General features: G+C 47.2%; 1 protein-coding gene across 6 annotated transcripts; it reads right to left on the bottom strand.

The window, feature by feature from the left end:
- Window positions 1–3,330: 3,330 nt before the first annotated feature.
- On the bottom strand, window positions 3,331–18,989 carry Spo11 (SPO11 initiator of meiotic double strand breaks). Of its 6 annotated transcripts, none has more exons than XM_039105610.2 (13): window positions 18,301–18,989; window positions 14,469–14,582; window positions 12,581–12,669; window positions 11,906–11,972; window positions 11,155–11,263; window positions 10,700–10,786; window positions 10,010–10,046; window positions 9,598–9,707; window positions 7,925–8,024; window positions 7,510–7,547; window positions 6,866–6,942; window positions 4,729–4,840; window positions 3,331–3,504 (listed from the first exon to the last, which is right to left on the bottom strand). In XM_039105610.2, the coding sequence occupies exons 2-13, from the start codon at window positions 14,471–14,473 to the stop codon at window positions 3,370–3,372; spliced, it is 966 nt and encodes a 321-aa protein (XP_038961538.1). In that variant the 5' UTR covers window positions 14,474–14,582; window positions 18,301–18,989; the 3' UTR covers window positions 3,331–3,369. The 6 variants fall into 6 exon arrangements, 3 of the variants coding, with proteins under 3 accessions (XP_038961538.1, XP_038961537.1, NP_001402745.1); XM_039105609.2 differs by lacking the exon at window positions 18,301–18,989 and adding an exon at window positions 16,560–16,759; NM_001415816.1 differs by lacking the exon at window positions 18,301–18,989 and adding an exon at window positions 16,560–16,748 and having other exon boundaries at window positions 3,334–3,917.
- Window positions 18,990–19,509: the final 520 nt, after the last annotated feature.

The following is a 19,509-nucleotide window of genomic DNA, read 5'->3' as shown; positions in this document are numbered from 1 at the left end:
GGGAAGTTATTTTAAGAAAATTTCCAGTCATAAACTTTAGATAATTTAATTAGATGACTGAATCTGCAAGCCATTTTGAAATTTATTTCCAAATTTTCATGACTACTGTAGACTTGTGTTTCCCTCCCATTTTTGACAAAATAGCCTAACCCAGATGTTCTTCTGGTTAAATATATTTCCAACTTGATATTTTCCTTTTTAGCTTGTCAAAATTCAGTGACATTATTGCATATTGGTACTGGATATAAACTTAAAGAAAAAATTTTAATTTATAGAAAATTTAAATGTTTGTGTCTCACAAGGAAGTCAACAGCATATTAAAATGTTCTCAAAACAAAAATTTCAGTGTCCCGTGTGTGCAGGGGCCATCCTAACACCATAGGTATGATCATAGGTGTGTCCCCTGTTCTGCCTATTAGTTTGTGGATACGGGGCAGTTAGTCATGAAACCTCCCTGCACCCCATTCCCCATACATAAAGTGGGATGGTGAATGGGTACCTAACTTACAGGGTGAGCCAGGTCAGCATTTGTCTAGAGAAATACCTTCCATGTGATGCATATTGGGTCTGAGAATACTAGGTCTGTGTGTACTGAGTCTGTGCATACTGGGTCTGTGTGTACTGGGTCCGTGTGTACTGGGTCCGTATGTACTGGGTCCGTGTGTACTGGGTCCGTGTGTACTGGGTCCGTGTATACTGGGTCCGTGTGTACTGGGTCTGTGTGTACTAGGTCTGTGTGTACTGAGTCTGTGTATACTGGGTCTGTGTGTACTAGGTCTGTGTATACTGGGTCTGTGTGTACTGGGTCTGTGTATACTGGGTCTGTGTGTACTGGGTCTATGTGTACTGGGTCTGTGTGTACTGAGTCTGTGTATACTGGGTCTGTGTGTACTGAGTCTGTGTGTACTGAGTCTGTGTGTACTAGGTCTGTGTGTACTGAGTCTGAATGTACTGAGTCTGTGTGTACTGGGTCTATGTATACTGGGTCTGTGTGTACTGGGTCTGTGTGTACTAGGTCTGAATGTACTGAGTCTGTGTGTACTGAGTCTGTGTATACTGGGTCTGTGTGTACTAGGTCTGTGTGTACTGAGTCTGTGTATACTGGTTCTGTGTGTACTAGGTCTGTGTATACTGGGTCTGTGTGTACTGAGTCTGTGTGTACTGAGTCTGTGTGTACTGAGTCTGTGTGTACTGAGTCTGTGTATACTGGGTCTGTGTGTACTAGGTCTGTGTATACTGGGTCTGTGTGTACTAGGTCTGTGTATACTGGGTCTGTGTGTACTGGGTCTATGTGTACTGGGTCTGTGTGTACTGAGTCTGTGTATACTGGGTCTGTGTGTACTGAGTCTGTGTGTACTGAGTCTGTGTGTACTAGGTCTGTGTGTACTGAGTCTGAATGTACTGAGTCTGTGTGTACTGGGTCTATGTATACTGGGTGTGTGTGTACTGGGTCTGTGTGTACTAGGTCTGAATGTACTGAGTCTGTGTGTACTGAGTCTGTGTATACTGGGTCTGTGTGTACTGGGTCTGTGTGTACTGAGTCTGTGTGTATTGGGTCTGTGTGTACTGGGTCTATATATACTGGGTCTGTGTGTACTGGGTCTGTGTGTACTGGGTCTGTGTGTACTGGGTCTGTGTGTACTGGGTCCGTGTGTACTGGGTCCGTGTGTACTGGGTCTGTGTGTACTGAGTCTGTGTGTACTGGGTCCGTGTGTACTGGGTCTGTGTGTACTGAGTCTGTGTGTACTGGGTCCGTGTGTACTGGGTCTGTGTGTACTGAGTCTGTGTGTACTGGGTCTGTGTGTACTGGGTCTGTGTGTACTGGGTCTATGTATACTGGGTCTGTGTGTACTGGGTCCGTGTGTACTGGGTCTGTGTGTACTGGGTCTATATATACTGGGTCCGTGTGTACTGGGTCTGTGTGTACTGGGTCTGTGTGTACTGGGTCTGTGTGTACTGGTTCTGTGTGTACTGAGTCTGTGTGTACTGGGTCCATGTGTACTGGGTCTGAATGTACTGAGTCTGTGTGTACTGGGTCCGTGTGTACTGGGTCTGTGTGTACTGGGTCTATGTATACTGGGTCTGTGTGTACTGGGTCTGTGTGTACTGGGTCTGTGTGTACTGGGTCTATGTGTACTGGGTCTGTGTGTACTGGGTCCGTGTGTACTGGGTCCGTGTGTACTGGGTCTGTGTGTACTGAGTCTGTGTGTACTGGGTCTGAATATACTGAGTCTGTGTGTACTGGGTCTATGTATACTGGGTCTGTGTGTACTGAGTCTGTGTGTACTGGGTCTGTGTGTACTGGGTCTGTGTGTACTGGGTCCGTGTGTACTGGGTCTATGTATACTGGGTCTGTGTGTACTGGGTCCGTGTGTACTGGGTCCATGTATACTGGGTCCATGTATACTGGGTCCGTGTGTACTGGGTCTGTGTGTACTGGGTCTGTGTGTACTGGGTCTGTGTGTACTGGGTCTAAGTATACTATCTCTGTGTGTACTGGGTCTGTGTGTACTGGGTCTGTGTGTACTGGGTCTAAGTATACTATCTCTGTGTGTACTGGGTCTGTGTGTACTGGGTCTGTGCATAGTGGGTCTCTTTTTTTGATTGTCACATTGCCTCATTTAATTTTACTACAAGCTCTTGGACAGGGCCAGTGTCATGTCTATGCATCCTGTGTGCATTCACACTATGTATCCTGTGTGCAGACACACTATGCATCTTGTGTGGGGTCACATAGGATTCAGCCCAGCTTGAATTCTCTGCTGCCAATGTCTTGGAACTCTAAACTCTGAACAGGGCTGCCTTCATTTCTCTGTAGCCCCTGCATGTTCTGTCATTTGTCCACCAAGGCGGGTGGTATCACTGTCTCCCAATGCTACAGTGGCCTTGGACAGTAACACCTTCGAGCTCCGACCTGTAAACGAGGCATTCCTCCAGATGAAATGAGCAGTGTACACGGCGGCAGCACACTCACGCTAGCCCAGTGGGTCCTGTTCTACCTGCTGCCGCCAAGCCTCACACTGAGCAGCACTCCCACTCTGGATGTGTGCAGGCTGACACTTGAAGCTTCTGCCCCTGTCGGGATGCACTGAGACCATAAAGGGTCTCGTCTGACAAAGTCTGACAAAGTCATGGTAGGCTAGAGGAGCAGAGAGCATCGCCTACCATAAGAGAAGCCTGCTTGCAGTAAATCTCAGCACTCAGGGGACAAAGTGGAACCGGGGCCTGCCTGCCGTGAGCAATGGTGTGTGGCGGCTCTGGGGCGGTGTTATGGGTAGAGAAGCACACTAAACTGAGTAGAAGAAGACGTGGGACACACGCCAACTTGAATACTTATTTATAATAAGTTTTATTAGTTTCAAGGATGCATTAACAGGGCAAGGTGCCTGTACATGAGGCAAGAGGAAGTACTAGCAAACGGCGCCTTGTGACCCTTTCGTTGCCCCCTCTCAGGGCCGCTTGCATTCTGTTACTAGTGAGACATTTCATGCTGCACAAGCTGTGCTGTAGGAAGTAAATATTTTTATAGACTTTGACGATATGTGACAGTTTTTCTAATAAAACATTTAAAATTAAATAAATTATTTTATAATCACTCTAGAACATAGAATAAAAATCTGTCTTTACTGAAGATCAAACCTTCTAAAGAGCACTATGAAGTTTGCTTTGACAAAAATATGTCAATGTAAAATGATTTTTACTGTGGCAGAACTAAGACTCGACACTCCTTAGCCCAGTGTTTATCATTCAAACAGGCCAATGAGGGCTCTGGAGGCTCACGGTCCCCCACTGTGGTTTCATATCCACCCTCCAAACCTCAGCTTGTTGGGCAAGTACACTCTGGACAGATAGTCTGACGACAGGAAGCTCAAGGCTTGGATCTCCGCCTTCGTCTTAGAGTCGGCCAGCATCTCCATCTGCCAGAAGGCACCGCAGTGTTACCACGTGTGTCAGGCCTGAGACCAGACAGTCTTCAGACCCACTGGGGCAGCCAGAGTGGCTTCTGGTCAAGAGGTAAGGTACGGCCTCAAGACTACAGCATTTTTGTTCTAAGACTTTTACAGTTTTTTCTTTTTTAATACACAAATGGCAATGGCACCACTCCATCACTGATAAAGTGACGTCACTGTGAAGGAGCACAGACAGACATCTTCCTGCTGGTCTCCTCTGTCAGAGGGATTCAGGGATGTGACTCCAACACACTCTCATTGCCAAACTATGCTGGGATCAGTTGTTGGACACAGAATTTCAAGGAAATAAGTCAGACTCGGAAGGACAGGTAGGGCCTGCTTTCTTCCATGTGTGGAGTCCAGACTTAAACATGTCCATGTAGGACATGAACACGGAGGAGACGCTGGGTCGGGAGGAAGGCTGGGGGAAGGTTGCAGGACAGAGCTGGTGTGGGGGTGGGAGGACAAAGTGCTGCATATCTTCTTGTCCGCATGGACTCTAGGCTAGCATTAGGTGTGTGTGAAGGTAGGGAGCACGCTGGAGAGGAACGGACCTGCAGGGGTGTGTGTGGGGGAGGGGATGAGCAAAGTACCGTGATATATATGCATGGCATTCCATAATAAGATCTGTTATCTTGTACACTAACTGGGCACACTGATTAAAACTCAGTGACGGTGATAAAACCTGAAACAGAAGTCCACGGATGTGCTGAAGGTATTGTGTGAACAGCTACCATGACAGTGAAAAGAGAGTTCTGTAAAAACACACACCATCTACCTCTTTTTTCCAGAAGGGGTGATAGGTAATGTAAGGCCTCCTCAGGATACTGTCCAGCTTCATCTGGTCACGCCTTGTCAGTGGGATCAAACTATCCTTAGGTATATTTAACCTGGAAAAAATGGATTGCAGTGATCAGTAAAGACCAGATGCTCCTGTAACACCTCTATTTCGCCTTCATTTATGATGTTACATCGACAAACTAAGCAAAATGAGGATCTGTCCATCACTTCCCTTTAAGCTCAACATCTGGGGGGCTCTGTAACATAGGCCAGGGAGTTTTCCCAGTTCAAAGTAGAAGTTTGTGTTGTCATAGCAACAGATTTGGTTCCCTCCCCCTTTCGCCCTCAAGAGATGACCACAGATAGGTGAATAGTGGCTACGGAAGGAAGCACTGATGTCAGACACATCCAGTCAAGCCACTCAGCATGGGCAGCCGGAGCTTTCTGTTCCTGTAGCTGTGAGCTCTGGTGAGAGTGGCCAGTGGTTGGCACTCAGAACCGCAAAACCATCAGGAAGTGGCAGCCTATAAGCACCGGGGTCTCAGCATCAAGGCCATACCTCTTATTTTCTTACGCAGAATGCACACTTACCTAGCTGAAGTCGGAAAGCAGTAGAAATATCTGGACTTGTGACAGACATGATCTGTTCTGAAGTTCCGGGTTTCAGGTGAGCTCTAATGTAAGCCTGCCTCAGTGTCCCCAGCATTCCCAGCACTGCCCAGTGGCAGTTCCTGTCTGGATGTCTGAAGGGAACCTAGGCTGCTCCTTGAAGCCTCTTCCCTTTCACATGCTCTATCTGGAGTGGCTCTGAGAGCACTGGAGGGTTATGAGTCACCACTGGGTTCCCTCAAGACCTCTCTCTGCCCTAAAAACTATTGGGTTCCATGTTGCAAATCTGCTTGAGATTGCCTTCCTGCAAAGAGGACACTCCCAGAGATTGTGACCATGAGAAACACGCTGCATTGACTGAAACTCTGCTTCTCTTTAATGGGAACATTTAAAACTCCAAAGGGAACACTTCCTTACTGCTTACTCTGTAGCTTTATGGTCCCCATGTGCAGGAAATAAGCATCTTCAAAGACAACCCACTGCCACAGCAAATCCCTCTCACACACTCAAGTTCTTCTTAGGGGAAAGAGAATAGCAAGAGGATGCCTGAGGGGCTGGAGGGATGGGTTGACTCAGTGGTTAAGAGTGCATACTGCTCTTGCAGAGGACCCAGGTTTGATTTTAGCATCTGTCTTGGTAGCTCATAACCGCACGTAACTCTGGCTTCACAGGTCCCATGGCTACAGGCACAATACCTGCACTCCCATGTTCATGCCCCAGTGCCTGCACATCACTGAATAAATATTTTTAAAGTATTTGAAAAGCAGTGCTCTCCCCCATGGTGAGGGCCAGGTGGCTCACTCTCCAGGGAGAACAAATCAACGAACCTATTGAAGTCAGGGGAAGCCTCGAAAATGCACACACACTTTGGCCCACTGACTCTCTGGGAATCCTCAGAGACTTCATAAAGATTCAGGTAACTACTGGAGGACCCTTTGATCTGCCTATCTTCTACAGCCTCCCAGAGTAACTGTGAGGATGACCTGAAAAAATGCTAGCACAGAAAGAGCTGAAGTTCAGGAGTAGGAACTGTTTCCGTGAGGTCACAGGAAAGACATATTTATTGGTTCAAAAAAGTGATCACATTGTGTTGTATGCAAAAACAAGATCACAAAGAAACAGTTGAGGACTTTGAGGTTTCTGGGAAAAGGTCATGGCTGTCGGCAGAAAATCACCAGTCACCCAGGACTGATCTGCCTCAAATGCTTCTCAATGGTATGTGCTCGAAGTCCTCAACTCTGGCCCTTAAGTCCCCTGAGCACAGGATTATAAGTGTGTTGCCACATCTCTCCATGCATTATCCTTTTACATATGAAAAACTTGTACAAGAGACTTAACCACAATCCCTTGTAAAAATTGTCTGAAAGGGAAATTAACTAAATTCATTAGGCTGCTCTGCTTCTGTTTTTGAGATGGGGTCTCTATGTATCACCATGCTTGGACTTAATTAACTGTTTAAATAACAGAAACTCCAAGAAATTTAACTCATGACTACAGACAGCAAGTGACATCAGGCACCATCTTACCTTTTAATATCAGAAGGGAGGAGACCAAGCCATCTGATTGTTGGGACAGTGAGATTGTGGGCTTCAAAAGACATGGACTGAAATAAAGAGCGGAGCTGTGTCAGGTGGCTTCCTGTTGGCAGCAGGGTGAGGTGCACCCCATTCCTCTAGTGATCTCTCTGGCCTGCACTCACTTCCTTTCTCCTGCTCTGCCTCCCCTCTGCTATGACCTGGGCTGTGTTACAGCTGACTTAGAGATTCAGGCTCAGCCACTCTGGAGGGAAGCAGGAGGGAAGCTCTACGGGTTTTCAAGACATGATGAATGTGGTCAGCGTAGCCTGCAGCGCAGACTTGATGGTGTTTTCCCCTCTCTCATTGTAGCATTCCCAGTGGCGAAGTCAAAGCTGGAAGCTGCATGTGGCCTTTAGGGACTATCTGGCACTCTTTAGGAGCATAGGCGGGATGGCTGTACCTCCTGCACATACCTCCTGTCCCATTACCTGAAGTGTGGTGCTGATGCTGAGCTGGGCTCACACCATGAAGCACAGATTGGCTCCCCTAGGACACTCTGGAAAGCCTCGCCTTACTGGGCTATAAGTCAGCCGCCCCAACGAATGCACACTGTGTATGGAGGCAGAGGAGCAGACTCGCTTGGCTGTACTCACCATGGATCCGTACTTATAGATGCACATTATCTCGATGCCTGTTGAAAGTGAGCTTTAAGATTAGACTCAGGCCACAGCTACAGAACACCACTCTCAAATTCATCTAATGTCTAATCTCCTATCTCTGTAGATATTACCAATGAAGAATTATGTTCTTAGTTTCATATGTTAAACATCACATTAAATAATTACAACCTTTAATCTGACTGTATTACTAGTCTCTTAAATTTATTTATTTACTGATTACCATATTAGAGATTGAACCTAGGACATCATGCATGCTAGACAAGTATGATACCACTGAGTTTTCCCCTGGCCCATACAATGTATTATGCAAATGTTCTAAAGGCAGAAAGACACAATCACGACAGGAAACAGTCACGACTACTGTCGCAGACTGTCCAGGAAGGATTACCGTAGGGGTCAGCATCTACCAGTGTGAAGACAGGAATATGAAAGGTGTCCCACAGCTTCTTTACCAAGAGCCTCGTGTTCAGATCTGGAGTACCCTTTCCCTGAAAGCGGACAGAGTCAGGCATTGTGGCCCCAGAGGAGGAACTGGGTCCGTTCTGCCCATATTTCACCAACACTGACAAGTGGGGCCCCATCTTGACTTCCGGGGGTGGGGAGAGCCGAGGGCCACATGTTTACACCTCTGCTTGGGTGTGCCTACTTGAGGACCCCATCCCAGGGAACCGTCTCAGGAAGGGGAGTAAGAAAGGCCTACACACGAAACGTGCTCACTGTAGTGCTCAGGTGGCAAAGACAGGCCAGTGCAGGGTCCCAGCAGGTAAAGCCTGCCAACTTGGTGCCGGGGAAGACACCGGACACCTGAAAGTCTCTATTCTATCCTGTGTCTTGGCTCTTGCAGCAAAGCAGAGGCCACTAGGATTTCCTGCCATCACCCCAGGGCATCCTAGGACTTCTCGGATAAAGAGCTGAGTGCTTGTGTCCTCCTGTGGCTCTGTGGTGACGTCACAGTAAGTGCCACAGAGACTCTCCTCATGGTTGGTCAGCAGTCACAGTCCTTCACACAGTCCTCCCGCTCAGTTGTCCTCTTGCACCCTCACAGGTTAGCCCAAACCTCCCAAGAAGCTATCTGACTCTCATTTCTGCCATCTGACCCACAGCGACCACATAAACCACACTGCAAAGCCTCCTGGGAGCCCATCTTTTTGCTCTGAGTTGGGATGCTATGGAACAGGACAGGCCTTGCGAAGCTCCCTGGCTGCCTGACGCTGCCTCATTGTCCCTGCTCCTTGCTCTGCTGAGGCTGTGCTCCTGCTGCATCTAACAAACTAGAGACAGCTGTCTTCTCCAAGGAGCAGGTTTTCTACAGCCCGGTAAAGGCAGGCTGGGAAGAGATCACCGAAGAGGGGAGCCTGGTCCACTCTCTCACTCTGCAGTCCCCGCATGCTGCACCCCAAGCTTTCTTCCCTCCTGAAGCCTGTTCCTGTGGCTACTCAGGGTCACAAACACCACCATACCACAGGACACCAACTGCCCCGATGGACTGATACATTTGTCCTTCCCAAACTCATGTCAAAACCCTTCCCTTCAATGTGAGTTCAGGAGACAGGGCTTTGGGGTAGAGGACAGAAGGGTGGGACCCCTTGAATGGATGAAAGCCCTTATGTACGGGAATCCAGAAAGGCGTCCTCCTGTCTCGTCTTCCTGCCTGTGGTGTTTCTGGGCTAGCTGTCACTGGCTGGTTGAGATCCTGTCATTAGCAGAGCCATCCTGAAGCTCCACTGCTCCTCCTCGACTGCACATGGGTGTTCACAAAAGCAAGCTCCTTTGGGCTGACCCAGTGAGTCGCCTGGGACAGAAACCCACGGGAAGAAACCCGCCGCAGCAGGAATGTGTGGGCATAGAGGAGCATGAAGACAAACCCTGTTTGGGAAAACTGCTGCTGTTTAAGAATGGAGACCATAGTCTGAACCTGCGTTGGGGTTGGGGACGTTAAACTAAACCGTGGATACTTCTGCTCTGTGGTGCTAGAGAGCCCATTATGTTGGACAGGGACACAATGCACACATTATTGCCTCTTTCCAGGCTCCATGGTGGTAAGTAAGGCAGGCATCCTACCGTAACCATGATGCACGGGGACATCCTGCTGCAGAAGTTGTCGTCCAGGAGCCGCTGAAATGTTGCATCCTTCTCTACGATTAGCAGAAACTTCGCATCTGTGACCAGATCTGCGGAGCTAAGGCTGAGAAACTGCTGTCACAGCATCATCACCCCAGCATCGTCACCTGCTACATCACAGCACTGTACGCCTCGACTTAGAGCCCACTCGAGGGAAAAGGCTTTCCTTGTACCCTCCAGCATCGGTCTTCACCCAGGGGCCTGTGTTTATTCTACAGTGAGCTCGCTCTTGGGAGCTCTGGGAGGGGACTGTGGCTGCTTGTCTCAGTAGCCTAACTTGCATGTTACACAGCAGGAGGGCAAAGGTCGTAGAAGGAACGTTCTGGTTCACAGTCTCACCAGTAAAGGATACTCTGCATCCCTTGAATGTTAGATGGCACAGCAGTAGCCTGAGTTAAAACACAATTTATAAGTTGAACAAAGGTGGGTGCAGCTGCATTTTATAATTCACTCAACAATCCTATGCTTTCACTTTTCTTTCCGGGTCATCTAGAGGCTGCTGCTCAGGGAGGAGCAAACCAGCTCCTATGAGAGCAGACACAGGATCCTGTGGCTTCCCCAGCAGAGGAGGTTGTAGACGCTTTGCACACCCGATGGAGCAGCAGAGCACCTACACTGCCACTCCAGGACGCTGATCAGCAAGGGGTTAGGGATGAGATGCGTTCACTTCAGAAGCACACAGACTATGTAAACAGCCATGCCAAAGGGCCGCTGTGCCACAAGCTCCATTAAATAACAGCACACTTCAAAAGAACATGTGTCTCTTTATTCCAGTACGGCAATAGCATAAGAAAACTGTGTGTTTAAAATAGACCCTCCTTGGAAGGCACTGTTTTTGAAAGTGGTCCTCTGACCTTCACACTTGTGCTGTAGCGCGCGCACGTGCGCGCGCGCACACACACACACATCATGCTCATATTCACACAATAATAATTAATTTTTAGCCCGATCTATAAATTACACACAAAAACCAAGGAATGAAATACAATTCAAAATGGAGGAGTCGTGTGTCTCTGAGCAGGTAAGGTGGGAAGATGCTCACCGTGGCACTACACATGCACTGGACTTGGGTACCATCTTCCTCCACGTATCTCAAGTTGCCAGCAATCAATCCCTTCGATGTAGATATCTGGGAAAAATAACATATTTGAAAATGCCCACTAATGTATTTGTTGTTCCAAGCCTCTCCTCATGCTCACCTGTTAAGATATTTGTATTTTAGTTTAGACCAGAATCTAGGTAGAGATGAAGGAAAGAACATGTAAGGGTATTTAGGAAATAAAAATATTTGCTTTGTGTCATTTGACCAAAGGGACACATTGAAACAGATTAAGGTTATGTTGAGAAAATTTAGTATCAAACAACATAAAAAAGGCAGAGACATTTGTCCCCCCACCAAGATTTCACTGTGTGGCTTCAGCCAACCTGTCTGCCTCTGCAAGACTTTGCTCTGGGACTCCAGTTTTGTGGCAGTGTTTTGTACTTAGAGTGGCTCACCACATGCAGACTCCTCCTGGGCACTTTCAGCATACAGGAAATGTCATCTATAATGCTGTCCACTGCAGCCTGGTTCCTGAAGAGCTGGCTCTCAGTGTAGTATATGTCTCTGTGCAAATGTAAGGTCAACACTGAATGAGCACGTGCTCCCGGACTGTGACGAACACAGAACACTGCAGAGAACACAGACTGCAGGAAACACCATACAAGCAAAGCTCCTTATTACCCAGGGTCCAGGCTTCATGGCTTTTCACAGCAGATTTTGAAAGTTAGTGGGGTCTGGAGGGATGGCTCAGTGGTTAAGAGCACTGGCCATTCTTCCAGAGGACCTGGGTTCAATTCCCAGCACCCACATAGTAGCTCACACACATCTGTAACTCTTGCTCCAAGGGAACTGACTCCATCTTCGGGCTTCTTCAGACACCAGGAATACACATGGTACACAGGCACACATGCAGGCAAAACACCCAGACATTAAATTGAAAAGTAAAAAAGTTAATTTAACTAACTCTCATACTGCAATCTATTAATAAAAGATTTATTCATTTAATGTATGTGAGTACACTGTCACTATCTTCAGACACACCAGAAGAGGGCATCGGACCCCATTACAGATGGTTGTGAGCCACCATGTGGTTGCTGGGAGTTGAATTCTGGACCTCTGGGAGAGCAGTTGGTGCTCTAACCGCTGAGCCATCTCCAGCCCTGCATTGCGTTTTTGAAGATGAATTTGCCAGAACAATATATTTACCTCTTGGTTGCGTAAGTGTTGCTCTGTATTAATTTATAAATCATGGACAATATTTTCAGAATTAGAGCTGGAAAACAAGACATAAGAAACAATTTACTTCTCTCTCTGTCTTTACTAATTTGAAAGATAATGTTATCAAAAACGATTGTGGGTTTTTTGGTTTGTTTTTGTTGTTTTTGTTGTTGTTGTTGTTGTTTGTTTGAGACAGGGTTTCTTCGATGTCCTGAACCTCGATTTGTAGACCAGGCTAGCCTCCAACTCACAAAGATCTGTCTGCCCCTGCCTCCCGCCCAAGTCCTGGGATTGAAGGCACGTGCCACCACGCCTAGTGATTATCAAAAATTATAACTGTCCCCGCTTTCTGCTATACTTTAAAAATTATCTTTCTGAAAGACAAATGCTAGATACAGCACAATTGTCCAATGTACCTGGTAAAATCAAGTGCTTTCCGGGCAGTAAACCGGAGTAACTCCCCTAAACATGGACATGCAGAGTGCTTACTTTGAATGAAGCATGTTCCCGACAGTCCTGACAATAAAAAGTTCTAGAAATGTATCTTAAGGTCAAGCCACCTGCTCAAGAACACGCGAGGCTGTCCAACGAGAGACAGCAATGCTCTACAAATAACTAAATCATCTATTCTTGCTCACTCAGTGCCCTTGAAGATTAACTTACCAAATTTTCTAACTGATCTTAGTGAATCGCTTTTGATTTTTCTTGTGGTACACTGAGGTCTCATCTGAAGGCCAAAAGCATCTTCGAACCTGTAGTTTTGTTCAAAACGAAGGAACAAAATGAGGACTTAACTCCTAAAAGCTAGCACACACATGACCTTCTACTTATCATGTGCACATGTGCAGAGGCCAGAGGCCAGCCTTGAAAGTGTCTGTGGGTACCACCCATCTTGTCTTTGGAGACCATCTCTGTCTCATTGCCTGGAGCTCGCCAGTTACTATAGACTGGGCGGTGTGTAAGCCACAGGGCCCGCCTGTGTCCACCTCCCCAGCCCTGGGATTACAGGCACATGCTTGCTCTTATGAAGAGCAGAGTGGCCTGACACATCCGCTCCCACTCACACAGCCAGCACTTCAGCCACTCAGCCGTCTCCCACAGTGCTTGTGTATGTGGGCACTGGAGCTTAGGGACATGGGAAGGTTTAAATCGCTTGAGGTAGTTAGGTGACCAGCTAAGGGTTGAGTAAACCTGCTTCAGTGTGGCGTGTGTGTATAGCTCTTGGTTGGGGCAACAGTGCACATTAAGTACTTACATGTATTTTACTAGTATGTATTTTACTCAATCTGCCATTACTCATTCTCAGTTAATAAGTTGGCTCAACTTGATAATTTTTGAAATATTTTATTTCAATTTACCCACAACATGACATTGTGTGAACTACTGATATTAATTTGTTAAACTGAACCTCCCAGGCTCTCCTAAAGGTGGCAGAAGGCACCAGGCACACAGCAGCTGCTTAGAAGCTGTGTGAAAGTCATTTTTCAAAAAAAAAAAAATTGCTCAACTATACAGCTTATGCAAACTACACTGATCTTAAACTAATACTTACAAAGGCCCTCCTCAGCCTGTTCCTCTATTTCTGTAACTTTCACAAGGTCTGAGGACCATCTCTCCTTTGGGAGAGAAGGCAATACAGGCTAGAAAGGCCAATCCTTCTCGCTAGACTGGAGAACTTAGATGAAGCTCCCAGAATAAGCAGCTCTAGGACAGGAATAAGGACTGAGCCTCATCCCTGTGCTGGGTTTGGAACGCTTGCGCTGTGCTCTGCCTGGCGAAACCAAGTGCAAAGGCTGAGCAATGGCTTGCCTTCAGACTGGAAGATGATAGCACTTAGGGTGTCTCCCTAGTGCTGAGAAGAAGTCTGGCTGTTTCCAACTAGGGCAAACGCACTTTGAACCTTTGCCTCCCTCAGAGCAGCTCTAATCGCTAACCTGCTTGTCTTTGCCTTGTCTTTCACACTGACGTCTAATTTATATAGCCCTCCTGTGGAGCATGGATTTTTGTAAACCTGCTAGCTTTTATGGGGCAAGTAAAGAGGATAAAAAGGATAGCATGTGACTGTAACTCTAATCCCAACAGATTCAAGCAACGTAGGTACTGGATTTTAAAGTAAAACTTCAGGGGCCAGGCATGGTGGCATGTTTTGTTTTGTTTTGTTTTTTATCCCAGCACTTGGGAGGAGAGGCAGGCAGATCACTGTGAATTTGAGGCTAGCCTGGTCTACAAGCCAGCTAGTCAGTATAGTGAGACCCTGTCTTAAATAAGCAAAGCTTCAGGGGCTGGAGAGCTGGCTGGGCAACTAAGAGTGCTTGCTGCTCTTATACAGGACTGGGGTTCAGTTCCCAGTACTCCCGTCAGGTGGCTTCCCAAGAGTCTGTCATTCCAACTCCAGGCCATTTGACACCCTCTTCCACGGGGACTGACAGGTACATGCAATTTCAGGTACACACACACACACACACACACACACACACACACACACACACACACACAGGGGCACGGACACATATCTTTTTAAAATGTAAAGATAGAATTGCAAAATGCCCACGTCATGTTTTCCCAGCTCGATCTGTTGTCTATTGTGAAGGCGGGCGCTTCATTTCTTGCCAAGCTTTTGATTATGTCTTGGATAATATTTTCTATAGACGTAAGAACCTCAGAACTGAAACAGTAAACACACGGTGATTCAATTTTATACCATGTTAACATTTCCCACATCAATACAAAGATAACCTCCTACCCCCAACCCCAACAGGATTTCTCTGTGTAGCCCTAGATGTCCTGGAACTCGTTCTATAGCCCAGGCTGACCTCAAACTCAAGAGATCTGCCTGTCTTTAACTCCCAAGTGCTGGGATTAAAGGCATGGACATCCACTACCCGGTACCATTTCTTTATTTCATTATATTTTTGCTGCTTTGTTTTGTCTCGCTTTTGGAGACAAGGTCTCACAAGGTAGCCGAGGCTAGCCTGGAACTTACCATGAAGTCCAGGATGGACTCAAACCCACAAACCTGTCTTGGTCTACTGGGATTTTAGGTGTGGGCCACCACTCCTTGCTTCTGTTTGTCGTTTTAAGCCTTGGAAATTCATGTCAATAGCCATCTCTCTTACTAAATTCTTACTTCGACATGTATTCAAACAACTGCTTTCACAGTGCTTACTTACAAAACAATTAGATTTGCCTGTAAATTCATCTTTCAAAGAACCCTTTTGCATTAATGAGGAGCTAATATAACTTACCAATACATTTTTCATTTGCTCACATTAACTTACTTCAGTGTCGCTGAACTTCAATACAGACTTGGCTTGGAATACTACTGTAAAATGTTTTAACTGAGGGTGACGTAAGACTAGCTTTGAACTTTCTTCCCAAGAATGCAATGCAGAAACATTAACATACATGTGCTCCTGTGAGCACTCACGCCCACGTGCCCACACCTCTTCTTGTAGCACATTGCCCTAAAGTTGATATCATGCCTAAAAGTTAACCATTTTAAAACTTTAGTGATTCAAGAGGAAACACTTAATCACTATGAGAAAGGGGGAAAAAATGGTGAGTTTTGTACCAAATAGTTCACTTGGCCACGTAAGTCATGCCACTTTACCACAAAATATCAAGACTGAACCCACCTTTCTCCAACTGGCTGTTCATTTCACAAACAGTCAGTTTCAAAAAAATATCATTTTAAGCAACATTGATGTATTGTCTAGGGAGGGAAACCAAGTTAAACAAGGAACATGGGTAAAACGTTGAGTTTTAACACCCAATTTTCAACATTTCTACTGGAAATGGATTCTAAAACCTTTGCATTTTTTAACACAAATTTTTTTTAAAAGTATGGAACAGTTTGGACAAATACAGAAGGCAAGATACAGTCAGGTGAACCATAGGAGAATCTCTGTAGTTGATTGTGAAGAAGTCACTTACAGTATGTTCATCTGCTCCCTTCGGGGCAAGAAAAAATGTCTTATTATAAATTACTTAACATGTGTTGATGTCTTTGTTAGTGCTAAGAAACTAATGGTCTTGCAAATGCTTTTCTCCTTTCTTTTCTTTTTTTTTTCTTCCCGGAGCTGGGGACCGAACCCAGGGCCTTGCAAATGCTTTTCATGTTCTCTTTCCTCTTCTACCCCTCACCCCAAAACTATATATTTAATATATATATATATTACATATATATATATTTGAATATTTTCTATAGATGTAAGAACCCAAATATTTTATATATATATATATATATATTTTTTCCCCCCCCAATTTTCAACATGGGGTTTCTCCATCTAACAGCCCTGGAACTCTACTAACCTGAAACTCAGAGACCTACCTGCCTCAGCCTCCCGGGTGCTGGGATTAAAGTCCAGCTTTCATTAAAAAAAACCTAATACTAAAACGTAAAGCCAAACCAAGTCTCTAGCTCCCTGACTATAAAGGATACCGACAAGGCTAGGAACTAGGCCAGAGGCCTGGAACATTCTAGAGAACATTTGGTGTGTACAGGGAAGTGGTCACCACCAGGGAGCGTTAGGGAGCACCGACTTCAGGACTCGGGCGTGGCCTCCGACACTCTCCTCACAGCGCCCGCCTCAGCGCCATGAGGAACCTTCCCCGGCTTTCTGTGGCCTGCTGACTGCTGTACCTAGAGGGCACACGGGTGGCCCTGTCAGGGGTCTCCCCTGCGCCTTTCTTCACCATGGCCAACAGGGAAGCCCTGTGCCGATCCAAGGCGTCGAAGAACGAGGCCTCGGGCCCCATAGGCGCTAACGCCATGACGGCTGACGCTGAGCTGCTCGGAGGCCTCCTGCCCCTGCGAACCTTCCCGCGCTCTGCATATGCGCATGCGCACTCTGCACCACGGACTGCTGGACAGCCATGGTGCAGAGTGCGCATGCGCAGGGGCATCTGAGCCACCCGCGCGCCCCACCCTCCCGCCCCCCAGGACTGGTCAGGCAAGACATGGAGCTCTTAGATGCAGATTTAGCCAGCATGGAGGACCAGTGAGGTCGACGATTCCTTGGCCTGATAACTTAGGGGAAGTAATATTTGTAAAGCCCCTTTGTGGGGTCATTTGGGGAAATGATGTTTACAACTTTTCACTAGGGCGGCCATAGACCTGGGTATATGTTTGGGTGAGGGAAAACATTCCTGCCTGGTTTGGCTTCCTGTTTCTGTACCGTGCCCTCTCCACCTGCCTCAGCCTCCTGAGTGCTGGGATTAAAGGCTTTTCTACTGTCCACATAATGTTTGGGATTTCCTTTTACTTAGAAAATCGTTGTCTGGAAAATCTCGGCATTAAGAGTTTTAATGCACTTGCAGAGAGCCTAGGTCCATTCAGTTTTTAGAACTACCATCAGGTTACTCATATCTGCCTACAACTCCAGTTCCATGGGACCTCATGCCCTCTGGCCTCTGTGGGTTCCTGCACGCATGTGGCACACATAAAAATTTTTTTTTTAAAAAGGAATGAATTCTTTAAAATATACAAAAAGTTGTTGCTTACCTGAAAATAGGATTTCCATTCTAAGACTTAATAGCGTGGACATCTCTTCCTCTCCTTGCAGACTAGGTAAGACATTTCTTGCTCTATTCTCTCCATGCCTTCTAGAGCAGGAGGCGGGATTTCTGAAGCCCTAGAGGATCCTGGACTCTTAGAACCATATCCTTAACACAGAGAGGGGTGGGATAAAACACTGACTGGACCAAAGTGGCTTGAAACAGAGCCACCTGACCAAAGGCCCCGGTGCACAGTTTTAATTTCTAACTAGTTTCAGAGCAAGAATAACAGCCTCTTCCTGTCCACCCTGACTCTCTCCTCTCTCTCCTCTCTCTCTCTCTCTCTGTGTGTGTGTGTGTGTGTGTGTGTGAACGTGCACACTTATGCAAGACCTGTGCTAAGAGCCTTTCTTCCAGGCAGAGGTGGGGACACCTTTAATCCCAGCAGTGTGGAGGCAGAAGCAGGTAGATCTCTATGAGTTCAAGGCCAGCCTGGTTTACAAAGCCAGGGCAGCCAGGGCTGTTACACAGAGAAACTTTGTCTCTCTTTCTCTCTCTCTCTCTCTCTCTCTCTCTCTCTCTCTCTCTCTCTCACACACACACACACACACACACACACACACACACACACACACACACACAGAGAGAGAGAGCCAAAACAAGTGGGGGACTTTCTTCCTCATTACCACCCTGCTTCCTGTTGCCTCTTCTGTGCTAACCAGTACTGGTTACTGAGGGATGGGGAAGCTAGGTCTCTGTCCTCAGGAAGCTCCCAGTCCAAGGAGAGGCAGCAACTGAGCATATACACGGGTGAGATCCGTAAAGTGGACCAGGGGCTAGGCATGCTTGAAATGGATGAGTCAACAACACTAGTAGGGAAAACTCACCCTCACTTTCTGGATGGAGAGTCTGGGCTCACAAAGGTTGAATGCTGCACTCGAGGCTGGGCATGCCGGTAGGTTTCCGAACCAAAAGGGAGACTTTGATGCCAGGTTCATGTCAAATCCTTAGAATCCCAGGTGTCTCCAGTGGTCTAGCTCAGGGTGGGCCAGCATTTTGTAGGGTTCTTCCTGGCAGAATTAGCCCTTTGTCCTGGGTGGTGGGGTTTTTTGTTTGTTTTTGTTTTAGTTTTCCTCCGGAGGACAGCCATACAACAGGCAAGCTTCAAAAGGGACTTGAAGAGGGAGGGCAAGGTGACAACTTAGAGGCACCTTTCTCCTGGGTTTCACACACTCCTGCTATCCGTTTTTTTGCCCCTTGGAGATAGATCTGTGTCACAGGTCGACTCCACCAGAGGCAGCGGCCGCCTCCTCTGGGACGTGTGAAAAGTCCCGAGGTGGCTGGAGAGCTCATGAGGAGCTACCTGGCAGCAGATGAACAAAGACACTTAAACCTCTGTTCCTTTGAGAGAGCCTCGAGGTTCGGGTGCCTGGCAGGGGCTCCCACCTCCGTGACAAAGGTGAGGGGGAGGGAGCGTCCTGCCTGCAGCTGCTGTCTGCCTCTGCCCTGCAGGCATCCTGCCTGGTTCAGAGAGGAGTAGCCAAGCAGTGCGGCGAGCCTGCGCCTGCGGCAGCTGTTTACAGCACCTGCACTTCAAAGGCAGCTTCCCAACCCCACGACCGGGGACAGAACCAGAAAAACACAGTCTGCTCCAAGCAAGCCTCAGCCAGCATTGCTGGCAAAGAGAAGCTGTCTCGCTTTTCCTGGACTGAGACTTTTTCAGCCCCTGGTCCTCTGAGCATTCCCCCAACTCTGTCAAGAGGAAGTCTTAGTTTCTTTTTCTGTTGCTACAATGAAAACACCTCGAAAAAAGGAGGGAGAAAGGGCGTGTGTGTGTGTGTGTGTGTGTGTGTGTGTGTGTGTGTGTGTGTGTGTGTGTGAGAGAGAGAGAGAGAGAGAGAGAGAGAGAGAGAGAGAGACCAAGGCAGCAGGAGCTAGAAGTAGCTGGTCACATCATGGCACCAACCATCAGGAAACAGAGGGATGAATGTGCGTGCGTGCGTGCGTGCGTGCGTGCGTGCCTGTGGGCTCAGCTCCTTTAACCCATTTTATACAGTTCAGGATCTCCTGCCCAGAGAATGGCCCTGCCCAATTAA

This window comes from Rattus norvegicus, chromosome 3 (genome assembly GCF_036323735.1).
Source record: "Rattus norvegicus strain BN/NHsdMcwi chromosome 3, GRCr8, whole genome shotgun sequence".
NCBI lineage: Eukaryota > Metazoa > Chordata > Mammalia > Rodentia > Muridae > Rattus > Rattus norvegicus.
The sequence above is the reverse complement of the archived record's forward strand: the minus strand, read 5'-3'. Positions and strand labels throughout refer to the sequence as shown.

Excerpts from the sequence above, each read along its gene's own strand:
- Spo11 (XM_039105609.2), bottom strand. The coding sequence starts at position 16,690 with ATGGCGTTAGCGCCTATGGGGCCCGAGGCCTCGTTCTTCGACGCCTTG. Across the intron at positions 12,670-14,468 it reads TCGAGCTGGGAAAACATGAC|GTTCGAAGATGCTTTTGGCC; the intron begins GTGGGCATTTTG and ends ACAAAACTACAG. Across the intron at positions 4,841-6,865 it reads CTCCCTTCTGATATTAAAAG|GTTAAATATACCTAAGGATA; the intron begins GTAAGATGGTGC and ends CATTTTTTCCAG.